Below are 25,888 nucleotides of genomic sequence, written 5' to 3'. Positions count from 1 at the left end.
GACGGCTGTGTTGCAGCCAGAGATGGACCTGGTTGTCAGCCACGATCTTTCCTGATATCTGTATGTGTAATTATAGAGTGTGATTTGCTGAACTCGGCCCGTAGAAGGCCACTCTCATTCATTTATTAAAGGGGCCTCCATCGCGTGGTGGGTGGAACGGAGGCAGCCCCGCCGAGGAGAAGCACCCAGCAGCGCACGGTTTTCACTTCATGACTCTTCACCTCTGGGGGGTGGGCTTCTTTCCTCAAACAGGGAGAATGGGCCCACCCTCTCCCCACTCTGTAGGGTGAGTTATAGGCTCACAGATGGAGGTCTTTGCCCGAAAGATGTGACGTGGATTCCAGGTATCCTGGTCCTGTTCCCCTAGTGTTTTCCAAGGAGTTTGAATGGTAGCACAATACTGTGTATGATATTCATATTCTGAGGAACACAAAGTGCTTGGCATGCATAATATTATTCATCCTCTCGGCGTTTCTGAGTCCTGGGGAGGTGCTTTTCCTGCCCTGGCTTCTAGCGGAGAAGTGTCTCAGCAAGCCTGTGTCTCACCAGAGCCACCTCTGGGCTCCAAGGCCTCAGGTCTGGGCTCTTGACAGTTCTGCTTCCTCAGGGGAGCCCAGGGGGCCCCAGTTTCAATATGATATTTGGTTTCTTAAGCCTATCCCTGTCTCCCATGGCAGCCCCAGCTTCACGTATTATTCTGTGCTCTGATGCTGTCAGAGATGTTTTTCTCCCCAGACGCACAAAATAAAACAAATACAGGAAGGAAAAAATATGCTGCTGGCTGGAAAAGTCCCTTCTGCGAACCCCTCTGACAAGCTCTTCTGAGTCCTTGGTGCCTTCGCTCCCAATTTGCGGTGACCTTGGGAGTTCAGACAGTGTCTCACACTGTGGTCCCAGTTGTCTCCCCGTGGCTGCTCCTGGGCCCAGGAGCTCGGCAGAGGTGGCCTGTGGGGCACAGGTACAACCCCACCCCCTCACTGTGCCACCCCCTCCCACACCAGCACCATGCCTGACTGTAACAGGGCGTGGGTAGCCTGAGACTCCAAGCTGTTTTCTGTTGAGTATTGACAAGTTCTGGAGCTTCGAAAGAAGACACTTCTAAGGGTCACCCCCTCAACATTCCCAGGAAAGGGCAGTTCTCCGACCAGCTCAGGGAACAGAACCTCCAGAGGGGGGCCAGGACAGTGGACTGTCAGCCTCTCTCTTGGGAAGTCCCCCCTTCCCCTGCCCCTTAAGCATTTTGGCCCACCCCTTCTTGTGTGTTCCTGAATAGGAACGAAACACAGCTGTGTGCTCACCGTGAGTGATCTGCCATGGTCCTGGAGCAGAATCTCCCTGTCAGGGCCTCCATCCTCCTGTTGCCAGTGGGGAGCGGGAGCGGGAAGGGCTGGACCCACCTAGGGAATGCTGGGGTACAGTTGTTCCCTGTGTCCCTTCGTCCCTCCACGTTCCCAGCCCACCTGGGCCTGGAAAGGACTTGACAGGGAAGACGGGCAGTCCTGGCCTTCCCGGCGGAGCTGCGGTGGTGTCGGGTCGATGTTTATGGACTGGTGAACGATCACTCCTTTACAAAGCAGCAGCCTGCTCTTTGGCATCCAGCCACACATCATTCTGTGGTCCTTCTGGGGGCCATTCCTCAGGCTTTGTTCCTTACAGCAGCCTCAGTCGAACTTTGGGCATCCTCGGTGGAGGGGGGCAGGTGGTTCTGAGCTGTCTCCACCTCCTTTTCTGTTTCTCCAAGGAGCCAGTAGGCCTGCAGGTCAGTTTGATAAGATGGCAAGATGCTGGCACCTGAGAAAGTTGATCTGGGACCTGCTGTCAGAGCTGAGGAATCCAGATGGCCTGGGAACTGGGGTGCAGGTGGAGGTTGGGGAGGTGAGCTCCGTTGCTCTGCAAGCCTTTCTCCCAGAGAGAGGAATGGCTGTGGAAGACTGGAGTTCAAGGGGGCTGTGCTGGGAGAGCACGGGTGGACGCCACCTCTCCTCCCCATGTCTGGTTCTTGCTCCTTACTCTCTAGGCATCAGCTGTCTTGGGGACTGGGCCTAATCTCAGCACCAGTGCCTTGCAAAGCCTTTGAAGCCCAGGGATAGACCCAGATTCTCCCTGCCCCAGAACGACGTCACTCTGGGTCCCACAGATGCCTTGATTGGAGTGAGCCCCTGGCAGGGCAGATACCTTCCAGGCTGAGGCCAGGCCAGGAAGCCCAAACATGTGGGCAGTGCTTCAGCAAAGCCAGCCTCCGCGCCCCACCCCCATTCCACCCCAAAAGACACCAGGCCCATTGAGCAGCCCTCTAGGGGCCAGGATTGCTGGGAACTGGGTATTTCCCCCGCCCAGGGCCCTCAGCACCCTCAACATCGACCCAACACCACCGCAGCTCTGCTGGGAAGGCCTCGAGCCATGGCAGGACTGCCCATCTTCCGTGTCAAGTTTTTTCCAGGCCCAGGTGGGCTGGGAGCATGGAGGGACGAAGGGACACAGGGAGCAACTGTACCCCAGCATTCCCTAGGTGGGTCCAGCCCTTCCCGCTCCCCCTCCCCACTGGCAACCACTGGGAAGCAGCAACGGGCTGTCCTCAAAGTCTCAGGTGGGATCTCCGTCATCACAGACTCTCATCCCCATGGACTTCTTAGAGTTTTAGATTCTGAGAAGTATTGTGAGGGGATCTACTCTCAACAGATGGGGTATTCTGGTGACTTGGGAAGGGGTTACCACATTCTTGGTGTCCCTACAAAGTTCCCCAGAGAGAAGTGGGCTCTGGAAACATGGATTTCGAATATGGATATTCAAACATGGATAACCTCTGAGACGTGCAGCTCCCAACACACATGCTGTACGTTTGGCCACGTTGAAGCGCCGTCCCCAGACCCATCATAGATGGAAAATAACCCGATTCTGCAGTCATCAAAATGTAACTGGGTTTTGGATATACAGATGCTTTATGTAATAGTTATTCGGAGGAAAATTCAGTTCAGAAATGCGGGTGTGATCTCCCTATCACCTGTGCAAGCTGGTGATACTGGGGGCTGCACAGTGACATTGTGAGGACAATGGGAGGCGTTGAGAGAAAGTGTGGGGTCAAGAAGGAGTGACTGAGGAACCGTGCTGTTTGGCTTCAAATTACACAAACTCAGTGTGACAAACACACTGTGCTCCAGCTGCCAGCCAAGGTGGGGGCGACTTGGGCTGCACTACTAACAGTATAGAGCGTGGCGTGTAGGAGGGGAGAGTGGTGTCTTTATACTCTGCGTTGGTCCCTCCATAGCTGGACTGAGACCTTCAATTTGGGACAGTGGTGCGTAGTGGAAGGTGACTCATAGGAAGAGGAAGATCTCAAAGCCCTTTAATAGGCCAGGAGAAGCCTTGGGAAGGAATGTTAGACACCTGCCTTCTTACACTCAGAGGCCTGCCATTGTTCTGGGTGGCTTTCTTGGGCAAAAGTAGGACTGAGGCATGTCAGCCACATGAGAGTAGGTTCTTCAGTTACAAAGAAAGAATTCTTGAGTAATTAGAGTTGTGCATAACTGGAATGGAGCATCTTGAGGAGTGGTGAGCACTAGGACCCCGGGGTGCCAAGGAGGGGCTGGACTGCGTGGGGCCAGGGGCAGCTCACACGAGTGGCTGCCTCTGTGCTCTGATCCTCCTGCCTGCTGGGTGACTTTGGCAAAGACATCTTTGTGACTCTGTGCTGTCCTTTCGCTCCGTGCAGAATTAGAAGCGTGGTCTGCCCCCTTTATACCTGTGATGATGAAGGAACCGCAAGGGCCCCTTGGAGGCAGGGGGCACCCAAAACACAAAGGAGCAGCCCCCACCCCGGCACTGATGTGCTGCCCCCTCTCTGAGTGGTGAGCTCTTGGCAGGCCGGCTTCTCCAGGGCCAGGCAGGATCATTACTAGCCACATGCCAGGCTGTGAAATTAAAGTCACTTTGGTTTTCTTTTTTATTTTCCACATCCACTAATTTATTAAATGCCATTAAATATTGTACTTGGCCCTGGCTCATAAAGAGTGCCAGGGAGTGCTGAGACTAGTGTTTGAAAAGCTCCTGCAAAGTAAAGAGGTAATGAAGCTGGATGGGGGCTAGGGGCTGGGCCGGGGGCTCTGTGGAGATGCATCAGGCAGCAGGGTGAAAACAGCCAGTGGGTGTGATGGGCTCCAGAGGGGCTGGCTGGGGCAAGGGAAGCAGGGGACTTAGAGGCAACTGAGGGACCAGGCGGGTAAACTGGGAGTAGCTTAGGGCACTGGGGTTCTGTAATAGAAGTAGAGAAGAGGGGGTGCATGTGGGGCTTCTTTTCAGGTGGGTTTTGTGCTGGGTCTGGTCCTGTGCCCAGGCTGCATTCCACTCAGGTGCTATCCACCCGCCATCCATCCATCCATCCATCCATCCATCCGTCTGTCCAGTATTTATGTAGCATGTCCTGGGCCCTGCAGTGAAAGAGACATGAACCTGGCCCTGGAAGTGCTGCTGTTTTAATGAGGGCAGACATCAGTCAACACAGAAGGTTGGCCCCTGATGTACTCAACTCGGTTCAGCCCAGGCATAGGAGGTCACCCCCAGGGAGAGCCACCCCCAAACAGGGGATAGAGGCTGCTGGCAGTTATGAGGCGGCACAGGGAGTGGCTGTCTCTGAGCTCTAAGCAGTGTGTAAATGGGGACAGAAGCTCAGGAGGGAACTTGGTTTGAAGGGGAAATTATGGGCCTTACCCCCAGAGAAACGGAATGCCTAAATGAAAAATACATAAAGATACATGGCAGGTGCATATATTAAAACTACAAATCAATATGGTTCGAACCGAAGATGAGGAAAAATGCCATGGGAACATTGGCTAGTTACAACAGGCTTAATGAATGAGGGGAGTCTGGAGTGCTTGTTCACTGCTTGGCCATAGCCCCACTGGGCCTCAGCTTAAGTGCCTGCACCTGGTGGATGCACCCCAGGGTGACGGGAAGGTCCTGAGATGGCCCTCTGCAGAGGCCCAGACAGAAGGGCCCTGTAAGGGGGGAGACCCAAGGACATTGCCAAGGGTAAGGCACTATTCTGGCTCTGGGTATTTAGCAATGAACAGAACACATCCAAATCCCAGCCAGCTCTCTTCACAGAGATCAAGGCCATGGGCAAATGCAAGGGTAGGAACTTTTCTCAAGTTTTGATGTGGATTTATTTGGAGCCCTGAATTGAAAGTATTTAGAAATACCCTTGGGTGTTTGGAGGAAGGGACACGAGCAGGGTAGCCAGCTCCTGACCAGACCAGCTGGTGACCTTGGGTCAGTCGGCACTGGTGTGGGCAGGATCCTGGCCCCCTGAGTCACCCTGCCTCGCCCCAGTCTCTTCCCGCCTGGGGCTGACTACAGCTCGGTCATCTCAGCTGAGGCAACCCTCTGGTTTTGGAAGGGAATTTTCCCAAATGCCACCAGCTGAGCTCCCTGGCCCTGATCTTTGGCTGTACCGCTGCAGACCTTGCCTCCTTCCTGTGCTTGGCATCCTCTGCATGAGGCAGCTCCCCTCCCTGCTCCGCCCTCTCCCATGGCTGCCTTACCCTCTCCCTGCCCCCGGCTCTGCCCTTGGGTGTTGGCTTCCTGTCTTCTTGCCCTCCTGCCCAGCAAACCTTTTCTGCTGTCAACTCCTCCCTCCTGCCCATGGCCATGTACCAGACATTGGCCACTTACTTGCTCCTGCTCTGGCCCTCTCAAGCTCCCCGGATGGAGTCTGCCCAGCACTTTTCTCCTCTCATGTGGTGTGGACCCTCTCGGAGCCAGGACACTGCCCCACCCTCAAAGGGAACACACCAGGTTCCTCCTCTGATGGAGGACACCTGGCGTGGGGTGGGGCGAGGGCAGGGTTTCTCCTCTATTAACACTTGGGGGCTGGGTCGTTCTTTATGGAGGAGGACAGTCCTATGCATTGTGGATGTTTAGCAGCACCCCTGACCTCTACTCACTAGATGGCAGTAGCAGTCCCCTCCCGAAGTTATGTCCATCAAAAGTGTTCTACACATGTTGGGTGGCCCCAGGGAAGCAAAATTGCTCCTGGGTGAGAACCACTGGGGTAGGAGATGAGAGCACTGTGTCTCAGTCTTGGCTAAACCTGTGCTGGGAGGCCCTGAGAAATTCTCTAGTCCAAATCCCATATTTTAAAGGAAAGTGGGCCTCAGAGAGCTAAAGAATCTTAAGGTTACATAAGGGAACAGCATGATGAAAGAAGCATTTTGGAAAAAGGATTCAGGCAGCTCAGTGCAGGCTGGGCTGAAAAACAGGTCGGGGCAGGGAGGGGAGCACGGCGTGAGACAGGGGCTAAGGCGGGGTCTCAGTGCTCTTCCCCCAATGGCCCAGGCTCAGCGTGCACACCGCCTCCTAGGAGCCGGAGTGTGCAAGGGCTCTTCACCAAATGCCAGGGCACCAGGTTCTGGGCCCATGCTGGCAATGTGACGATCGCCGGTCCCCTCCTAGTGTCCTTATCTATAAACTTAGGGGCTGATGTTTGTGTCTTCTTCCTGCCTGGAGGCTGTGCTGGCTTGGGGTCATCTGAGATGGGGACACAGGGTCCCTCTCAGCAGAGACCCCTGAGGATGTAGAAGAGTGACAGGGGTCTCACTCACTCAGCAGACATTGCGTGTGATGCCTTTCCCCAACCCCAGACTTAGGTACAGGCTGCTGGTGGGTTGCCCCACCTGTAGGCAGCAGATCTCACCTGGGATCAAGCCTGGGGCTTGGTGGGATCTCAGGCAGGAAGTGAGAAGGGAAGCAGATAGGCTACAGGACCCTAGCTCCTTTTCTCAGGGTGTTGGAGGGAGGCTGCTGGCGGGTCTTTGGAAGGCTTGCAAGCCAAGTCAAAGAACGTGCAGTGTGGAGTCAGGGAAACGACTGGCTCCTGGGATCTTCTGAATGGTTGAGCTTTTCCTGGATGGAGGCTCCTTGAACTCACACCAGTTCACCCCTGGAGGGACATGGAGAATGGAGGCACAGAGGGGACCGCACAAGGTCCACTCCCTGTGAGAACTGTTTTCTGGGGAGGGGCCCGGGGACCCCGGTGTCTGCAGCTGCAGCGGGTGGGGCATCCGAAGCTCCGGGAGGCCGAGTTCAGCTTTCCGTAGTGGGCTCCCCCACCTGCAGTGAGTGACCTGGCAGCAGTGGGTTTTCCTCTTATTCATTCCAGGGCCTGACTTTTAGAGCTATAAATACTCCATGTGAAGATCATGAATTTCTGTATGATTAATGAAAGAAGAATTGAGACAGCAGCATAGATACTGACCAGATTGACGAAAGTCAGTGACAAGCTGGATGAAAGTGTCAGCACCTCACTGGCGAACCCAGAGCTGCTGACCCGGCCTGAAGCACCATCTAGTGGTTGCAGGGGTTATTCCCCTGGCAAAACTAGAGCTGCCCCCTCTGGGTGGATGCTCTGGGCCTGAGAGTGCCCACACCTCAAGAGCCTTGCCCTAGTTCTGCATGGGGCTGCTGAAGGGTAGAGGGGGTGCAGAACCCCTCTCCACGGTGTGGGGGACCCAGGCAGCTGCTCCACTTACCTAACTCCCATGTCCCCGTACTCCTTGAGCAGTCTTTGGTTTAGTAATACGTGGGAATTTTCCAGCTTCTTTATCATGCCCAGTCTGGACCACCTTTGTTTCCCCATTCATCAAAACCCTACTCATTCTTCAGGGCCCAGCTAGCCCTGTCAGTACTACCCTGCAAATATATCTCAAATTGGACCATTTCTGACCAGTCCTCCATGGCCACCAGCTGTGACTGCCACCAGCCTGAGCATTGCAGTAGCCTCCTAACTGCCACCACAGGTTCCCCTGTGCCCTCTGCTGGTCTCTTCTCCCAGCAGCAGCCAGAGCGGTCTATTGAAAACATAAATCGTGTCACTCTCCAGCTCTGGAGGCTTCCCATCCTGTATAACAGCACCCATGTTTTCTGTCCTGATGCCTGCAGGGCCCTGTCTCTTCTGTCCCCTGCCACCCCACCTATTGGTCCCCCGCCACTTGTCACCCCCTTCACTCTGCTGTAGCCACACGGGCACCTTGCTGCTCTGTGGCTGTCCGGGCTCATTCCTCACTCAGGGCTTTTGTACTGCTGTTCCCTCTGTGAGCACACTCTCCCCCCAGGGACCTGTGTGGCTCACTTCCTCTCTTTCTTTGGGTCCCTACTCAGAGGCCATCTTTCTGAGAGGCCTTCCCTGACCGCTCTGTCCCCAGGTACTTCCTGACTCCTTACCCATCCTTAGTGTTCTTCACAGCACATAGCAGCATTTGGCATTCCACGAGAGGTTTGCTTGTGTAATCTGCGTGCTCTGTGGGAGCTCCCTCTTCTCGAGGGCCAGGCCTTTACCGGCTCCCCCAACACTCCAGGGGAGCCTGGCACTTGTTAAGTAGGGGCTCAGCTTGCGTCTGCGGGCTCCCTGTCTTCGCTGGTGCCTCTGTGTCCCCTCTCTGGCTTTGGTTCCTGGGGGTCACAGCATAGCTCCTGGCACACAGGAACCGCTCAGTAAATGCCTTCAGAGACCAGACCTACTCCTTGCCACCCACATCCTACGCTTGCTTCCATGTAAATTCTCACAACGAGCCAGGAGGTGGGTGCTGTTATTCTCATTTAGCATAAAAGGAGCTTGCACGGTGGCACAACCAGGACCAGCTGGGGCCGGACATCAGATCCATGTCTGGCCTCCCTAGCCCTTACGTCTACACTTTCACCTGCGTGGAACATTCTTGCCCTCTGCCTGCCCCAAGTTTCCCCATCCTTGAGGGACTGTCTCCACCGACTGGCATCTTGGACCAGGAAAATGACTCTGTCCTCTGAACTCCTGTACCATTTATTTGGCACCAGTGTGTACTGCCTGGGGTAGATGCTGCTTCTTTATGGTTCCCATCCAGCCCAACTGGAGGCCCAGGGAAGGCAGGTCTCCAAAGCTGTTGTATCTTTTCTGGCACGGGATGCTGTGTACTGTAGGTACTCAATACATATTGGTTGACTGATTGATTGGCTTCTCACACTCAGCAAACTTCCCGAGCTGCGGGAGGGAGGGGTGTGTCAGCTATATTGAGCATAAAATAAGGCAGACATGGGGATTTGCAGCCAATGAAACCGAAGCTACCCCGGGTGAAACGAGTGGCGTTGGTGGCCCCAGGGGTGCTGTGGGGGAGTTGGTTTTCCAGCCCGTAGTGCTGGTTGCTGGATTACAGATGGATGGCGAAGGCGGTGATGGCTGCTATGCCCTACACACCGGCCAGCTCCTCAGTCAGCCTCTCCACCAGCCCAACCAGTCCTTTTCTTCTCCTGTCTGTGGGAAATGTGTTCTTCAGCCTCCTGACGACAGTGGGCCAATGGCCCTGCCGGTCAGGGCAGCAGGTCACAGTGGTTGGAAGGTGTGGCCCCGAGAAACTGGACTCTGGATTCTCTTCCTGGCCCCAGAGATAAGTCCTTATAGCTTCCCCTGACCACCATGCCACCTTCCCCCAGACTCTTCCCTGAATGCTAGGGCCTCTCCCCTGCCAAGTGGAGTACCACCTGCAGCCACTCGCATGCGTCTGGGACATGCAGTCCTTGCCGCATGCTTTTGCCTGGGTCTCATTTAATTTGATCCTCAGAGTGACCCTGGTGAAGTCGTATAACCCTTTTTGCGAGATGGGGAGATTGAGCCATGGAGAGACTAAAGGGATTTGTCTGGGTCGCACAATCGACATGATCTGAAGCTGTACCACGTCTGACCAGTAGCCCAGTCCTCACCCTTTGCGTATCTCTGAGTAAGGGGTGGGGATATGCATCTTTCAAGTCCCCCCGTGGTGAATGCACCAGCAATGCCAGTCTAACAGGCTTTTCTTTCTCTACAGCTCTGTGGCTGTGGGCTGCTTGGAGTGGGCATTTGGCTCTCCGTGTCCCAAGGCAACTTTGCCACCTTCTCCCCAAGCTTCCCTTCGCTGTCCGCAGCCAACCTAGTCATCGCCATAGGCACCATTGTCATGGTGACGGGCTTCCTCGGCTGCCTGGGGGCCATCAAGGAAAACAAGTGCCTCCTCCTCAGTGTAAGTCAGACCCCACACCCCAACCCGCTGAGCTGGGATCACCCTGTGTTTGGGCTACAGCCACAGGCAAGGCCTGGGAACATGAACTGAGCCCAGGGAAATTGCTTCCAGAATGTGTTTTTGCCCAGCCACATTCCTCTTCCTTGTGATTGGCTCTCTGCCCTGGTTGGCTCTGTCAGTCTTTGATTGGCATCTGCTTAATACCCCTCCCCTTCCTATGTGGGTTTCCTCAGAAGTAGGTGCTTCTCCACACCTGGGAAGCCCTGGCTACGTGTTATCTGTCCCCTGCCTCCCTGCCATTGTCCTTGTTTGTGCCACACTCCTGGTCCTAACTGCCACCATGTGCCACACCTGCACCTTCTCTTTCCAGTTTTTCATCGTCCTGTTGATCATCCTCCTAGCAGAGCTGATCTTACTTATCCTCTTCTTTGTCTACATGGACAAGGTAAGCCTTCAGGAATGGAGGGGGCCTATGGAATTTCATTGCCCTTGGGGTTGGGTCAAAGTGGGGTAAGCCAGAGGGAAAGTGCTGACAGGTAGTACCTGTGAGGAAAGGAGAATGGAGCCAGGAGAACCAGGAAAGACCCAGATGAAAGGTGTCACTGTGGCAGCCTGGGGAAGGCGAGTTTGGGATGGTTCACTATCTGTGTAGTCTTAGGAAGTGGAATCCTCCACATAACCCAGGTGTGCAATGGACTGCCCCTTGCATTAGTGAGCTCCCCATCACTGGGAGCATTCAAGCATACTTGTGCTGACCACTTGGAGAAGGGATTTAGACCTCATTAAGTGGTTGGGCTGTGTTATTTGAGGGTAACCTATCAGAAACATGCAGGCACTTTGCAGGTGACACCACTAGGAGGGCTGAGAGTGAAGGGTAGCTACACTTTCTTCTCTAGAGACCTCTGAGGACAGAATGATTGCTCCTAGGTTGCACCGTGGGGTTCAGCAGCATGGTGGGGTGACCCCAGCTGACCTTGCCACACTAGATAGTTTCCAGTCAGTCTGGAGAGTCTCACTGGTACTCCCAAGGATGACGGGCCAAGCACTCAGGCTCTTAGGGCTTAACAGGCTCTTTCCATGCATGTGCCCGGGGACTGAGTTGTTATCTGTTCCTCGGGTTCTCAAAGTACTTGCCAGGCCACACGGGAGGCAGAGTCATTATTTGGGTTAGAAACTAATTCTTTTGAATTTGTGAAAGGGAAGAAGTAATACAATTGAGAGACCTCTCTATATTAGCTATTCTTGGTTCTTTGTAACAGTTATTTTCTTTAATTCCCACAACCAACCAAAGGAAGACACATGCATTCCAATACATCACAGATAATGCAGAGACAAGTTACTTGCTAACAAGGGGTGGACCTAACATCAAAGTGACTGATCTGCCATTCCCTGGTTCCCAGGGGGTCTTTTGGCAGGGCCAGCATCGGGGAGGATGTGGGTGGGGTGGCAGGGTGGCCTGCGTGTGTGGCTGGTCTCGTTGCCTCTGAGTGTTACAGCCCTGGCCTGAAGGGTTCAGCTCTCCTGGGAGTCAGTGGGTGCAGAGCCAAGGCGAGAGTGTGAACTCACCCTGCCCCAGCACTCACCCCCCACTGAGCCAGTGGAGCCCACCCCCAGGGCCCTCCCGAAGTCTGGAAGAGGGCGGCCAGCAGTTCTAGCTGACCTGGGGAGGTTGCATCCTGGTCCCAGCTGTCCTGTCTGCCTGCCTCACCCTGACAGGTCAACGAGAACGCCAAGAGGGACCTGAAAGAAGGCCTGCTGCTGTACAACACTGAGAACAATGTGGGGCTGAAGAACGCCTGGAACATCATCCAGGCCGAGGTGAGGGCCGCGCAGCCCTGCTGACTGCACACAGCAGGGACCAGCAGGCCGGAGGGTGGGGCTGGTTGCCCGGGGGTGCTGAGTGGGGCACCTGTGCTTTCCAGATTTTAAATGAGAGCTGCTGGGTGGTCAGATACAATACAATGGGATACAGCTGGGGAGGGGCAGGAGGTGCGTGAAGTGGGGTGGGCAGGGCCTGGGTGCAGGCGTGGAGCGAGCTAGTGCAAGTGGCTAAGTGGGCATAGTTAGCTGGGAAGGATGGATAGTTGAGAAGGACAGACCATCCAAGTCCTTTCCTGAAGCTTTGGAATGAGTGACAGAATTTAGCAACAGACATGCCCTCTTGGTCATGGCAGGCAAGGAGGCTCTGATTCTAAGAGGAAAACAAGTCAGTACAGGCGGAACGCCCCATGGTGGGCTCTGGGGAGGGGCAGGCAGCCAGCCCAGGACCGTCCATCCAGCACAGAGCCAGAGGGCTGGCGGGGAGCAGAGGGCTGTGCATTCCTGCCCAGCGTGCAGCGCCGAGGGGCAGGTAGCATCCCTGTCTCCCCGCCACAGCCTCCAGGAAGGAGCCGTCACTTACTTGCCCTGTGGGCCCAGTTGAGGCCAAAAGTAGGGACAAGAAGAAGGCCTTTGTGTCCTCCAGTGGACTCCAGGGTGGCAGCTCAGTGAGGCAGGGTTGACCTCCACGGTCCAGAGGAGGGGCAGGCCATAGTGTGTGTGTCTTGTCTGACTGCGCACCCCCACCCGCAGATGCGCTGCTGCGGCGTCAGCGACTACACAGACTGGTACCCGGTGCTGGGCGAGAACACGGTCCCCGACCGCTGCTGCATGGAGAACTCGCAGGGCTGTGGGCGCAACAGCACCACCCCGGTGTGGAGAACGGTGAGGCTTGGGGCCACTTCCCTGGGTCCTGCTCCCAGGAGCCCATGTGGTGGCAAGAGGACACGTGTGGGTGAAGGGAGTGTGTCCTGGGGCACAAAGAATGGGCTTAATGTGGAGTGGGGTGGGAGGCACACAGGACTGAAGCCAAAAGGCAGGTGGAAAATGGGGTGCCGGGGAGCCTGGACCCACGGTTGGGAGTGTCACGGGGTAGGGGCCAGAGGCTATACCTCGGGGCATTGTAGGTGGGAGCCTGGGTAGGGCAGGCCTGCTCAAAGGTGAGAGGACCAGGCTGAGTTGAGGGTCAGGGAGGGGCAGGAGGAAAGAGTAGGGACAAGGGCTGGAGGAGAAGGAGGGTGGGGACTGGATGGGAGGGGTGCTCATCGTCACACCGTGCCCTTAACCTGGTGGTCCTCACTCCCCAGGGCTGCTATGAAAAGGTGAAGATGTGGTTTGATGACAACAAGCACGTGCTTGGCACGGTGGGGATGTGCATCCTGATCATGCAGGTAAGAGGGCCATCGGCCTCACTGCATCCCAGCTGGAGGAAAGCAAGTGCCCAGAAGTCACATCCCTCACCAGGTAGCCTGCCGTCCATGTGCTTTTTCCTGCTCTGCTCTGAGGCCCCTCCTGAGGCCTGCCCTGGCCCTGCAGGCACCACAGGGCAGGCCTCCTCGCACTTCGTCTGAGCCTGGGGCCTGACGCTGGCATTGCACGCAGCCCGTGCGTGGCTGTGCTGGTGAACACACCCGTCCCCACCCCACAGGGACGTTTACCCCGAGACTGAGCTGAAAGGAACCCGAGTCCTCAGTGACCACCGTGAGCACGGGCTGGTGGGCCAGACCCACAGGTATCAGCCCTCGCTTGGCTGTCTGTTAGTGCATGTGACCTGCGCACACTGGTCAGCTTCTGTGCCTTAATTTCCACATCAGTACAAGGGACATGGCCATCGTGCCACTTAATATGGAGTTTAATAGGCCTTGTGTAGGGCATGGAGCAGTACCAGGCCCCCGGGAGGTGCTCATTGAACATTAGCCATTAGTAACAAGCACTTAATGACAGCTGTCCTTTGTAAGGCCTAGCGTAGATGATGGAGGGAGAGGAGGCAATCCCTGCCTCTCCTCTTGAAGGTGAGGCTGGCACAGAGCGCTGGAAAGACCTCCAGCCTTTCTGGGGACGAGCATTTCCTACATGCACTCCTGTGCCCATCACGTATAGCTCCTGTCTCTGGTGAGCAGGAGTCTTCAGAGGCTGATTCCTCTTGGAGTACTTGAACGTGACTGGTAGTCTGTGGGGAAATGGTTGACACCCTGCATGAAGTTGTCTTTCTTATCCTAAACTCCTGGGCCTGGGGGCCTGATCATGTCTGCTTTATCTAAGTGCTTGCAAGCTTAGCGAGGAGCCTGCTGTCATTTTCACAGAGCTCTGATGTGAGGTGTGCTCACAGGGAGCAGGATGCCGTTCAGTACTGAGGATGGGCTCATCTCAGGTCTGCCTGCACACAGGCCTGGACCTGGACCGGAACCCTGGAGTGGCACCCGCCAGCCACGGTGTCCTCCCTTGATGCCTAAACCCGGAGTGAGAGAGCCGTGAGAGGCACACAGTGTCCCCGGCCACCTGCTTTATGGCCTGTGCCCATCGCACACTATCTGTGGTGACTGTGAGGCCACAGGCTGCCAGCCCCCTGCCTCCTGCACCGCTCTGGGGCACCACCCCCTTGCAGGATTCACGAGTTCGTTTTAAGCATCATTAGTAAGATGGGTCTGCTGCAGCCAAAGACAGCATGTCACTTGTCAGAGCCAAACCGAAGTGGCTCAGCATGGGTTTCTCATGTTCCTGCCGCATTCCTGTTCTTCCTCACTCCTTGTTAGCTACTATTGAGGGTCAGGTCTGCCGTGTGCTCAGGCCTTGCCACGGCGCTTCGAGTTAGGGAGGCTGCGTTCCCTGCAGACAGCTCTGAGGAGCTGCGCCCGTCGGTGTGGTGCTGACCGGTCACTGCGTGCCTGCCTCTGTTCGCCGCGGTCATCATTCCACCGGTGCTGTTCAAGCACACAAGTGGTTGTACCATTTGCTTTAGGTGACCGTGTCAGACCCAGCCGTGGGGCTTTTGTCTAAGGCCCTTCTCCGTGTCTTTCAGATTCTGGGCATGGCCTTCTCCATGACCCTCTTCCAGCACATCCACCGGACTGGTAAAAAGTACGACGCCTGAGTGCCGGCGGGAGCCCCAGGCCCCACACGGACGCTGTGCCAGGGAAGGAGACTTGAGCTTTGTGTTGCCTGCCCGCTCTCCAGACTGCTGACCCCTGCCCCCGCCTCCCTCAGCTACCCTCTCCACCCGCCCCACCTCAGCCTTCTTGGGCTGGAGGGCCGGGGAGGAGGAGGCATGGAGACCTTGGGGTGCTGGGGGTGCCTGGATTCCTGCATCTGTGTATTTGCCAAAGAAGACAGGGTGGGCCAGGGGACATGCTCCAGGAGGCCCCTGCACTGATGCGTGTCCACCGCCCTTCCTCACACTGACACTGTGCCTGTGTGGGGTGCAGCAGAGGCTCCCTCCTGGTGGAGAGACTGCCCAGCAGAGGCCACCCCGTGGGAAAGGGGGAGAGGCCGCCTCCGGCCTAGGTCCCAGGGAGCATCTTGCCCAGGCTTTTTATACCTTACAATGTAACTTTTTTATTTTATTTTACTCTGATTATGATTATTCAGGAATATTATCTCAGATAAGTTTAGGGTTAGCTTTCTGACTTGTAACTTTTTACTGCGTTGATTTCTGTAACGGTTTGATTTTTTTTGTTCCTTGAGGGTGGGAGACGGGTGGGAGAGAGTACGTTGTCGTCTGGCTTCAGTCAGGACAAACCACTGTGCACACTGAGGAGGTGCCCGGGAGAGACGCGCTCAGAACGCAGGAGACGCACGAGACGCAGGAGGCTGGAAGAGGAGGTGATGTGGAGGAGCGTCCCTCGCAGGACGAAGTGTTTGCGAATGCTGGTGCAAGAGGCCGGAGCAGAGGGGTCCTGGGGCCGGCGAAGTGCTGTGCTGGGAACGTGGCTGGAGCAGTCGTGGGCCGCTCTTCATTGACGAGCAGTTGTTCTTTTCCCTTCTTCTTCCCTCCTGCCCTCTGTGGGCACGGAGGCTCCCTCCCCCCCCCCCCCCGCCCCAAAGTGGGCCTTCCCACCACAGGTTCTGCACACCCAGTGATTTCACAGACATTCCTGCTAGAAGCTCTCAGACACATACCTCCAGGCCAGTTCAGCTGCTGCTCACTTTCTCACACTGCTTCTGGGAGGGGAAGCCGTCCTGAAGGTTTGCTGCTCGGACAGTGGCAGAGGACCCGTGACAGTCAGGAGGGGCAGGTGGGCATGGTGCCCATGATCATTCCAGCCGGAATCACTGGGCTGCAGATTCCCTGCTGGGATGGAGGGGGAGAGGTCCATTCAGGTCCCAGGGCCCTCATCTCCTCCCTCGGGGTTCACTGATGGTGGGGCGGGTGGCAGTCACATCCCCTGTGACCCTAAGGAAAAGTACAGAAAACTGGGAGAGGTCAGACTGTCAGATCCTGTAAAGTAGCCCCAAGACAGAAGCAGCCTGAGTCCAGGCCTGGGAGGTGAGCAGGCAGGCGGGATGTTAGACTGCAGTGGAGTGTCCTGCCCGGACTCACACTGCTCTAAGCGAGCATTTTGCAGGTAAGGAAAGAGTCAAGAATTCATGGGACGGAGCTTGAAAGGTTCCCCACTAGCTAGGTAGGACCCGGTGCGCTTCCCCTGGTGGGGCCTCCGGGTGGTGGCCTTTTCCTGGGCCACCACTTGGCTCCACACCCAGTCTTCCTGCCAGGCCTGCGTCTCCTCTCTGGCCTCGATCTGTCTACTCCAAGAGCTGAGACCTGGCCACCCTGCCAGCAGCCCCTCCACTAAGCTTAAGTGCAGTACAGTCAGGACTGGGAGTACAGAACTTTTGGTAAGCTCAGGATGCACGTTTTTGGGAGGGGGAGTAGAGTAGTCTCAGTGAATTGGGCAGTAAAGCCACCCCCTGAGACCAGAGCACCGGTGCAGGTGGGAGAGCTGGGAAGGTGGGGCCTGGGTGGAGGATGCACAAGCACACATTGAGCAAAACTGCCGCTGGGTCCTCCGGCCCCCCTTCCTGGTGAGGAGCTTCAGCCTCCTCCCCAGGGGCCCCAACCTACAGAGCTCAGAGAGACACTCAGCAAACACACATTCAAGTCACACAGTGGGACCTGGTGCATAATGTGTTTATGCTGGGGGGAGGGTGGGTTTGATTATGCCTATCAATGCAATTTTTAATTTTTGTTAAAATCAACAGCAAAAGCCTAGCACCGTGGGGGCTGTGTAGCCTCCCTGGCAATCTCGTTTCCAGGGCTTCCAGGGGCATCCTCTGGCCCTGGAGACCTTGCCACAAACTCCCTTCCTGCTGCAAGCCCCCCACCTCATCCATCTGTTCCCAGAGCCTTGTCCACAGTTTCCAAACCCCCTGCTCCCCTCATCCTGTGCTTGGTTGTCTCCTCATGCGGCTAAGTCTGCTCGGGGTGGGAGGCACCGTGCATGGGCCCAGGTGCTCTTCCAACCCCTTGTCTGGCCCATACCACACAGAAAGCCTCCATCGTGGCTTCCCTCATGGAAGTCAGAGTTAGTTTAATCAGGTCTGCTGCTGGCGGTTTACAGAAGGCTCAGAAGGTCAGGGTCCTGTGGACGACTAAGGGAACGCTTGCCGTGGCCTTGCCCTGCAGTGCACTGCTATGGCAGCTGTCAGCAGGAGTCTCCGCCTGCACTCACAGCACTGCCAGCCCTCTCCCTGCCAGCCTGGGCCTGCGCCTCGGGCTCTCACTCTGGAAAGGGTGCTGAGCACACCTGGACGCTCATGCGGATGTTCTAGTCTGACTTGGAACTAGGTGGCCATCCCTCCTTGTTTTAGTGGCCAAAAAGCAGTCAGGTGGGTGGAAATGACTGTCCCCGGGTCCCTGGCCCCCTGCCCACCCGCTGGTGGAGGTGCTACCTAGCAGGGATCTGGCGTAGGACGGGAGCTGGGGCCAGGCGCACGGGGTCTACTCTTTGTCCTGGGCCGTCTGAGTCCCGCTGCTCCTGTGCCCCTTCTCCCATTTCCCTCCTCATCCCGCAGTGCAGCGGCGGTCCGGGGTGGGGCCTGGCCTTTCCGCCTGACCGAGCACTCCGAGGGCGAGGGTGGGCCTGGGGCCCGAGTCCCACCCTGCCTGGCCCTGGAGCCGCATGGGAGGGCAGGGGAGCACGCCTGTTGGTTTCAAATGCACTTTTCTGCTTGTGATGCCATATCTGCGTTTCCTTCATCCTGGTCCTGGCTTTATTGAGCACCATGTTTTTAGCATGTTTTTAAATAAAAACTGATAATGTGTCAAAAGCACAAGTACGTTGTCCCTTTCTGGCGTGCTTGCTCACTCAGCCACGACTGACGCGTGTCAGCTCAGGGGGAGACCAGGGGGCCGAGCGCCAGTCCTACTCTTTGTCCGAGGCTCACCCCACAGCTGGGTCTCATCTCTCCTTCGGGGCCCAGGTTACAGGTATGCTGGGTTAGGCGGGTCTTTTTGCGGATGCCTGAGGAACCCCAGCACCCCCTCTACCCGGTGACAGGATTTGGCTTTGGTTGGGGCCTGTCCAAGTGGCCCAAGCCCTCTGCACAGGAGCCCAACTCCCACCTGTACGTCTGTCCTGCGCAGACCACCAGTCCTGTGGGCCCGACCCGAGTGTGCCGGGAGGGGGCTGGCAACCAGTCATGCATGGCTTCCTGTGGGGGCGCGGCCGTCGGTTTTAGGTGCATTATCTCCCTGTCCCTCATATGATCCTGGGGTTCATTTGAGCCTGATGTCTCTTCCAGGAGTGAGGGGCCTTGCTCTGTGACTTTGCCTGGGTGGCACTCTCTTAGGTGGCCCTGAAATGGCCTCAGACAGACACGGAAACGCTGAGTCAGTGTGGGTGGCCAGTAGGGAGGGAGGGAGGCATTGAAACCCTGTGAGCCCCTTGGTTCTGCCACCTCACTGCAGGAGAGGCCTTCCAGCTTCCTTGGTGGTTGTAGTCACAGTGACAGGTTGTAGTCACAGTGACAACAGAAGCTCAGATGTCATCCTGCCCTGGGCCATTGCTGTACCTCGTGTGCTGGGCAGGAATGAAGGGCGAGTGTGCGGCATGGGTGTGATGGGACAGGAGCGACATCTCCCAACCCGTCCATGCATGGAAGCCTGGCTCCCTCCCTTCTCAGGCGAGGCCAGGTTGGCATGGAGCTATCCCACAGCACCCACCTTTGGGGCCCCGTCCTGCAGCTGCTGTGTCCCAAAGCCTCCAGGGATTTGCTGAGGGTTGAGGAGTCTGAGGTGACCCCTCTGACAAAGGTCCAGCTGGAATGGGGTCTTTGAACGCCTCCCCAAGGAGGTTTACCAGAGGGGAACTTACGGCTTTGGGGTCAGGAGTTGGTCATAGCTAAGGTGACCCCCCCATCATCCTCTCAGGACCAACCAAGTCATAGGAATGTGGGTGGAAGCTACTTTGTCTCTGCCCATTCTTGCTCTCACTCCTGCCCCTCAGCCTGCAGATGCACCCCGCTGGAATGCCGCCTGGGTCTCTGCTGTCTGCTTCCAGGGATGGAGTGAGATCTCTGGGCTCCCAGGGCCCTGGAGCACACTGACTGTTTTGTGGGCACTGGGCTCTGGTCAGATGAGCTAAGCCGTGAAAGGTGGCCACCCTGGCTAGGCAGGAAAGGGGATTCCACGGGAGGGCTGGGCTGGGCATCTTTTTCCCTAGACACTAAGCTAGAGCCTTCTGGGATAGGTTCTGGGCTCTTCAGCCCATGGGATGGGGTAGCTGAGATGACCCTGGGGGCCCTCCCTTGCTCCCCGCTGAGATGGTGGGAGAGGGCCTGCCTCCTGTTGGCACCCAGCAAAGGGCAAGTGAGAAAGGATGGTTTGTGAGCAACAGCATTACAGGTTCAGTATGCATATGGGAGCCTCCCCAGAACGGCCCTTCCGGGGCTTGCAGAGACGAGATGTTTGTCATGTTAGGACTTGCTGAACACTGGCTTGTCCGAGCAGCCTGAATACAGTGGTGAACGACCCAGGCCCAATCCCTGTGCTTGCCCAGGGGGTCGCAGGGGAGTAAAGGGGTTGCAACTCAGCACTCTGGTGGTGATGTTCGCTGGGCGGGAGAGCCACTGACCCCTCAGCTCAGTGAAGCTGCAGCTAAGAGCTGGCCGCAAGTGGCGGGAAGCATGTCCTGTCCATGTCACAGGGGCTGGGGGGCTGGCGCACAGAAGGTGAAGGGGCTGTCTGGAGAGAGCAGCATGCCAGGCAAGAGTTTGAGCTTTAAGCTGAGAGCAGTGGGAGCCGCTGAGAGGCGGGGAGCCCCGTGACTGGCTCAGACCTGCCCTTGAGAACCATCACTGTGGCTGGGCTGCCGGGTGGAGAATGGTTGAGGGCACAGGGTGGGTGTGGACACCAGGGAGAGGCTGCTTCAGTGATTCCGGTGAGAGGTGGTGCAGCCATCAGAAGCACCAGTGGGATGGAGAAAAGACAGATTTGAGAGACCCACAGCGGGGCTGGCAGGCCTTGGTGACTGACGAGACACTGTGGGGAGCAAGCACATTCCTGCCATTCGTTTGGTGTGACAGAGATGACTGCTCATGGAGGTGACTCGCGGTGGTGGGTGTGTGTTCTGGGCTTGGCACTTGTGGGCAGAGACCAGCAGGGTGTAATTACATCTTCCCTTTTGTTTGTTTTGAGCATCGCAGCTCGCACAGTGCTTCCCTAGACACCATCTAGGTTTGTCCTGGCCATGACCCGTTATCAGATGCTCCTGGACCGGGTCTGGGTGGGGGAGCACTGGCTTGGGGGTTGGAGGGCCTGGGTAAGTTCCCACTCTGCCACCACTGTCTGCCTCAGCCATCAGCCTTGCGATCATTGACTGTCTTGGTTTTGTCATCTGCACAGTGAGGATGATGCATTTTACAGATACGCTGTGAAGAGCAAACAAACACATATGTAAGGACATCCAGCCTGTTCCTGGGCCAAGGCAGGTGCTTGGCAAGAAAGTTGTCAAATCTGGGTCCTCAGGGGTCCCCAAGGAAGAGCACCCCCTGGCTGAAAGCTGGGCCCCAGGGGAGCGATCTGGAGGCGGAGCAAGCTGGCAGGAGATGTGCAGGGCGCCTCTCCCAGGCCTCAGCTTGGCTCCAGCTGGCCCCAGCGACATCCCCCATTCCCCAATCCACAGGAGCAAGAGGGAAGTCACATTCAATGAATGTCATTTGAGGCACAAAAATATTGGTGTTGCAATGGCCTCTTCCTAAAGCAGTCAGTAAAGACTGGGAGGCTGTTGATTCAGCCATCTCATTTTGCTGCGTTCAGTGGCAGCCATGGAGATGGCCTCTCTTAGCTCCTTAACCTGACAAAAAAGCGGCAGCACGCCTCGGACACGCCCGGGCCAGGCTCTCTGACTACACCTGGGGCTTCCCCTTGGCGGGCCCAGAGACTGCCAGGCAGCTGAGAATGCCTGGGCTCACCTGGGCGCTGCCCAGCTCCCTGCAGTGTCCGTTGGTGCAGCAGAGAACAGGGACAGGAGCAGCAAGGCCGCAGGGTGGGCTGCAGCTGCGGTTGCGGCTGTGGCTACAGCTGGCGGGTAGAGCGTGTTGCCCAGAGGTTTCCTCCCGGTGGCTGCAGAGTTCTGGGACCTCGCCTCACCCGCTGTCCAGCTCAGGGCCCATCCTACACGACAGCAGGACCAGCTCGTGTTCTGACATTTCATGGCGTAAGGAAGCCCCCTGGCCTTTTGTCTCCCTCCTCCTGCCCTAACTCTCCCCTACTCAACTCCTGTAATTTCATTGTATTTCTTTTTCTACGTCAAGAAACCCCAGCTCTAGAGAGAACTCAGCCTCTTTTTTTATTGGTTGACAACTCAGGGAGAGCATGTTGAATTTGACCTCTGGTTCCCAACTTGGGGTTTTCTAAACCCTGGCTAGGGATCCATGAGCCACTGAGGAAACTGTTCCTGACCTCTTCAAGGAGTGTCCAGGCTGATGGGGACACTAACCTCCATGGCCATGGCCGGCCTGGCTCTGGCCTCAGAGCAGAGCCATAATTTGCATCTGGCTGAGGGCAAGGGCTGGATTCCAGTCTTACTCATGCCCTCTTCAGCCTGGCCTGAGCCCCAGGCTCCCCCTGGGTCCCCCTGCGGCGCCCTCTCCTCCCTGCTCAGTCATTGCCTGACTGGGTTTCAGCCAGTGACTCAAGCAGCAGGAGAAGGGAAGTAGGGGTTTCTCATGGGTTTGCTTTTAGAAGTGAATAATAACAAGAAAGTGTTATTTTATGATCTTTTCATGAAAAGCTTGGTTGAAAACTAAAAAAAGAGAAGAGGAGGAGGAGGGGGAAGAGGAAGTGGACAGATCTCTGTTTTGTCCCCTATTGTCCCCTGCTCTACTGGCAGCCTCTGTTCTCAGCTGGGGACAGGAGGTGGGAACCAGAGTCCCACCCAGCATGAAGTGGCAGCTGACAGGCTAGTGGCAGCCACCATGGGTGACAGCTTCAGCAAAGGCTTTCAGACCCCCACAGGCAGCCAGGGCCGTTCAGACGGCCTGGGCAGCCTCCCACAGGGCTGTGTGCCCTGGGGGTGGTGGGCGGGGGGGGGCTGCAGGGGCGCTCCTCCCTCTTTGGGCACGCTTGGGACTTGTGCGTACACGTGCACACTCACACTCACGGTGGAGGTGGAGCGCAGACACTGGGTCTGAGGAGAGAGGCGACCCATGGACTTGCCCCAGACTGGGTCTGTTCTCCTGCCCAGTATGACAGCCATCAGAGGGCCACCACTGGGACTGTTCAGTGGACAGGCTTGAGCAAAGTGGCCGGGGGCACTGGAGAAGGGCTGGGAGATGGCAACCACCACAGGGTGGGTCCCATCTAAGTGGGTCGGTCTGTCTACACAGCCAGCAAGCCAGGCAGCCCCTCTTCAGGTTCACGCCAGGCAGATGGCTCGCCCCCAGCCTGCTGTCCCCACCCCACCTTACTCTGAGTTCCTCCGCCTGGGGATCCCCAGTATCAAGCTTACCCAGGTACTCTCAGCCTCCCTCACTGAGCCCACCCCATCTCAAGCAAGTCGTTTAGACAGGATAGTGAATGAAATAGAACGAGGGTTTTGTCAAAGCACTTGCTTCCTTTTAGCTCCTCACGGGGCAACCTGGTGTGCTCAGCTCTTCTGAATTGTTAGATTGAAGTCTTCCTGCATCGGGATGAAGAATGCCTCCCTCTCGTTTGGGGGTGAGGGCAAATTAGTGTCCAGGTAGGGAGACACTAGCACTCTGGGGTGAGATGGTCTGGGGGTCCAAGGGGCAATAGAAGGTGTGTCTCAGCTGGAAATGCTTGGCTGGGAGCACGATGGCCAGCCAGCGGGCCCCCCACTCCTGACCTCTCCCCACAGCCCTGCATTGGCTGTAGCCAGCAGGGTGTTGCAGGAGGAGCAGACTGCAGACTCACTGACAGAGGCTGGCTGGGCATCCTGGCCGGCTGGCGGTGTGGGAATACCGGCGGAGCGATGGCAGAGAGCTTTGAGAGGAACACAACTCTGACACACGTGTTTGAGCCTGGCTCTCACTTGCTGCCAGGAGCTATGGCACTCATGGAAAGGCGAGGTCAGTGCAAACAGTAAGCCTGGGAGCTGACAGAAGGGCAAGCAGGATGCTAATCAGCGTGGTCAGTGGGCACAGCTCCCTCCTCCTTTTTCTCCCTCTCCCCATGACTGGCCTCTGCTTCAGCATGTAGCTGATGGCCTGGGATTTCCCTGCAGAGGAGAAAAAACAGCAACAGAAGGTCATCCTGGGTACAAGTCCTTTATTTCATGCCCCCTAGCATATGAGGCTGGGCTTACTCCAAGGCCAGTTATGGAGGAGGCGTGTTCACAACTAGAGCAATTTCTCTCTATGTGATAGGTTAAGGCAACTTTTCTGTTTGCAGAATATTGTGACAATCACATCCAGGGCAGCTGGTTCCAGGAGCCCATCTGGCTGCAGCAATATTGGGCCACCTAGAAGTAGGTGTGGCACCAGCACTGGGTGTCTGCAGTGCCTCAGCAGGAGGGAAGAGGGCCCACGGGAGGCTGAGGGATGGAGCCCAGTGCTGGGCATTGCGCTGAAGAAGACAGAGGTGGTGAGAATGGAGTGGGGCAGCAGGTGGTAGGAAAGTGAGGCTGGACTGTAAACCTGTTCCCTCTGGGCAGAGGATCTGGCACCTCTCTCCCAGCCAGGGCCACAGACCTGCTCAGAGTCTCACTTGAATCCCAGATAGAGGACAGGGCAGGTGCTGCAGGACACACAGAGGAGAGGCGCTGTCCTGGCTGGCGGCAAGCTGCCCACAGGGGCGCTGTTTCATCCCGCCCTCTCACAGAGCGGGACCCAGGCTGGATGGCCTGAGTGATTTTTGAACCCAGGGGGCTGTGACATACAAAGGTGGCCAGGTGTCCTCAGTAGTGCTGTGGTCTAAAGCCGTGGTTCTCCAAGTGTGCTCACAGGGCCAGCAGCGACATCGCCTGGGAACTTGCTAGAAACACAAATCTACGGCCCTGCTCCTCTGGTGGGGAAGGAGAGGGGCAGCGTGCTGTGCTAAAAAGTCCTCAAGGTGATTCTCATGCAGGCTCACATTTGAGAATTTGCAGGTGTAGACACTTCATTAATAGCATCCTTGGTGGGTGTGAGCACCACCCAGAGGTGACACAAAATATGGGGTTTCTCCTTAGCCAGTCAGGCCATCTCCCCTTCTCCACTTCTGTCCCCAGGCCCAAAGTGGCCAGTAAGTGGAGAATGTTTTCAAGGCTGAGAGTAGGGTGAGGGTGGTGGTGAAAGTAACTGTTTTAAGTCCCATCCTTTACCTTGAGACCCTGAAGAAGGACCTGGAGCAGCAGATTCCAAGACCAAAACTGTCCATGGGGCGTGAGGGCTCTGGGGACACATCACCCTGTTGTATCACCACCACCCCTCCTCAGGGCCAGGCCCATGGCCATGCACAGGGTGGGCAGCCTGATGAGCGCCTCAGCCAGAGACAGCTCGCCCTGAGCCCACCCAGTGGCCCAGCGGCCCAGCGGCCCAGCATTGGCAACAAAGGGGAGGGGAGGAGGCAGGTGCCCCTGGCTGCCCAGGGTGGCTCTGTGAGGCAGGAGACTGCATGGGGCTGGGAGAGGCATGCGCTGCTCCCTTGCCCCTAGATTATGGTCTCCACGCAGACATGAGATTTCACATCCTGTTGAGGATTCCTATTGCTGAGGGAGGTCTGCCCTCACTTGGGTGTCAGCACCAGCAGGCCAGCTGCTCCCCTGAGCAATGGCCCTAGGTGCCTGCTTGTTGTCTGAGTCACTTCACCAGGAGGGCCCTGCTGCCAGCCTGAAGGAGCCAGACTTCTCTTCCAGCTGCAAATGTGCAGGGCCCCAGTGCAGCAGTGGTGCAGGTAGATGGAGGGTTCCTTCCCACCAGGGGCTATGAGGCTGCTGCTCCTCCACAGCGCCCCCTAAGGGACACATGGCTCCTGAACATCAGCCTCTTTTTTGTTTCCCTCTATCTTTTGTTGTTGTTGTTGTTCAAGTACAGTTGTCTCCATTTTCCTATCGCTCCCTCTGACCCCAGCCACCCCCACCTCCCACCCCTTTGGCTTTGTCCATGTGTCCTTTATACATGTTCCTTGATGACCCTTTCCCCCTTTCCTCCCATTATCCCCTCCCCTCTGGTCACTGTCAGTTTGTTCTTTATTTCAATGTTTCTGTCTATGTTTTGCTTGTTTGTTTGTTTTATTGATTAGGTTCCATTTATAGGTGAGATCATATGGTATTTGTCTTTCACTGCCTGGCTTATTTCACTTAGCATAATGCTCTCCTGTTCCATCCATGTTATCACGAAGGGTAGGAGCTCCTTCTTTCTTTCTGTTGTGTAGTATTCCATTGTGTAAATGTACCACAGTTTATTGATCCATTCATTTACTGATGGGCACCTAGGTTGCTTCCAGCACTTGGCTATTGTAAATTGTGCTGATATGAACACTGGGGTGTACAAGTTCTTTTGAATTGGTGTTCCAGGGTTCTTAGGGTATAATCCCAGTAGTGAAATTGCCAGGTCAAAAGGCAGTTCCATTTTTAGTTTTCTGAGGAGATTTCATACTGTTTTCCACGGTGGCT

At 56.4% G+C, this 25,888-nt stretch overlaps 1 protein-coding gene across 4 annotated transcripts in view; it reads left to right on the top strand.

The window, feature by feature from the left end:
• Positions 1-18,107, top strand: part of TSPAN9 (tetraspanin 9) — a 204,296-nt gene extending 186,189 nt beyond the window's left edge. For all 4 annotated transcript variants that reach the window (XM_045830499.1, XM_045830500.1, XM_045830502.1 and 1 more), the window contains 6 exons: positions 9,828-10,019; positions 10,390-10,464; positions 11,736-11,837; positions 12,591-12,722; positions 13,145-13,228; positions 14,857-18,107. In XM_045830499.1, coding sequence (XP_045686455.1) covers positions 9,828-10,019; positions 10,390-10,464; positions 11,736-11,837; positions 12,591-12,722; positions 13,145-13,228; positions 14,857-14,928 — 657 coding nt within the window. In that variant the 3' untranslated portion in view covers positions 14,929-18,107. The remainder of the gene's footprint in view (positions 1-9,827; positions 10,020-10,389; positions 10,465-11,735; positions 11,838-12,590; positions 12,723-13,144; positions 13,229-14,856) is intronic.
• The last annotated feature ends 7,781 nt before the right edge of the window (positions 18,108-25,888 follow it).

The sequence above is a fragment of the Phyllostomus hastatus genome, unplaced genomic scaffold, assembly GCF_019186645.2.
Source record: "Phyllostomus hastatus isolate PE091 unplaced genomic scaffold, TTU_PhHast_1.1 phas_contig_152, whole genome shotgun sequence".
NCBI classification, from domain to species: domain Eukaryota; kingdom Metazoa; phylum Chordata; class Mammalia; order Chiroptera; family Phyllostomidae; genus Phyllostomus; species Phyllostomus hastatus.
The sequence above is the reverse complement of the archived record's forward strand: the minus strand, read 5'-3'. Positions and strand labels throughout refer to the sequence as shown.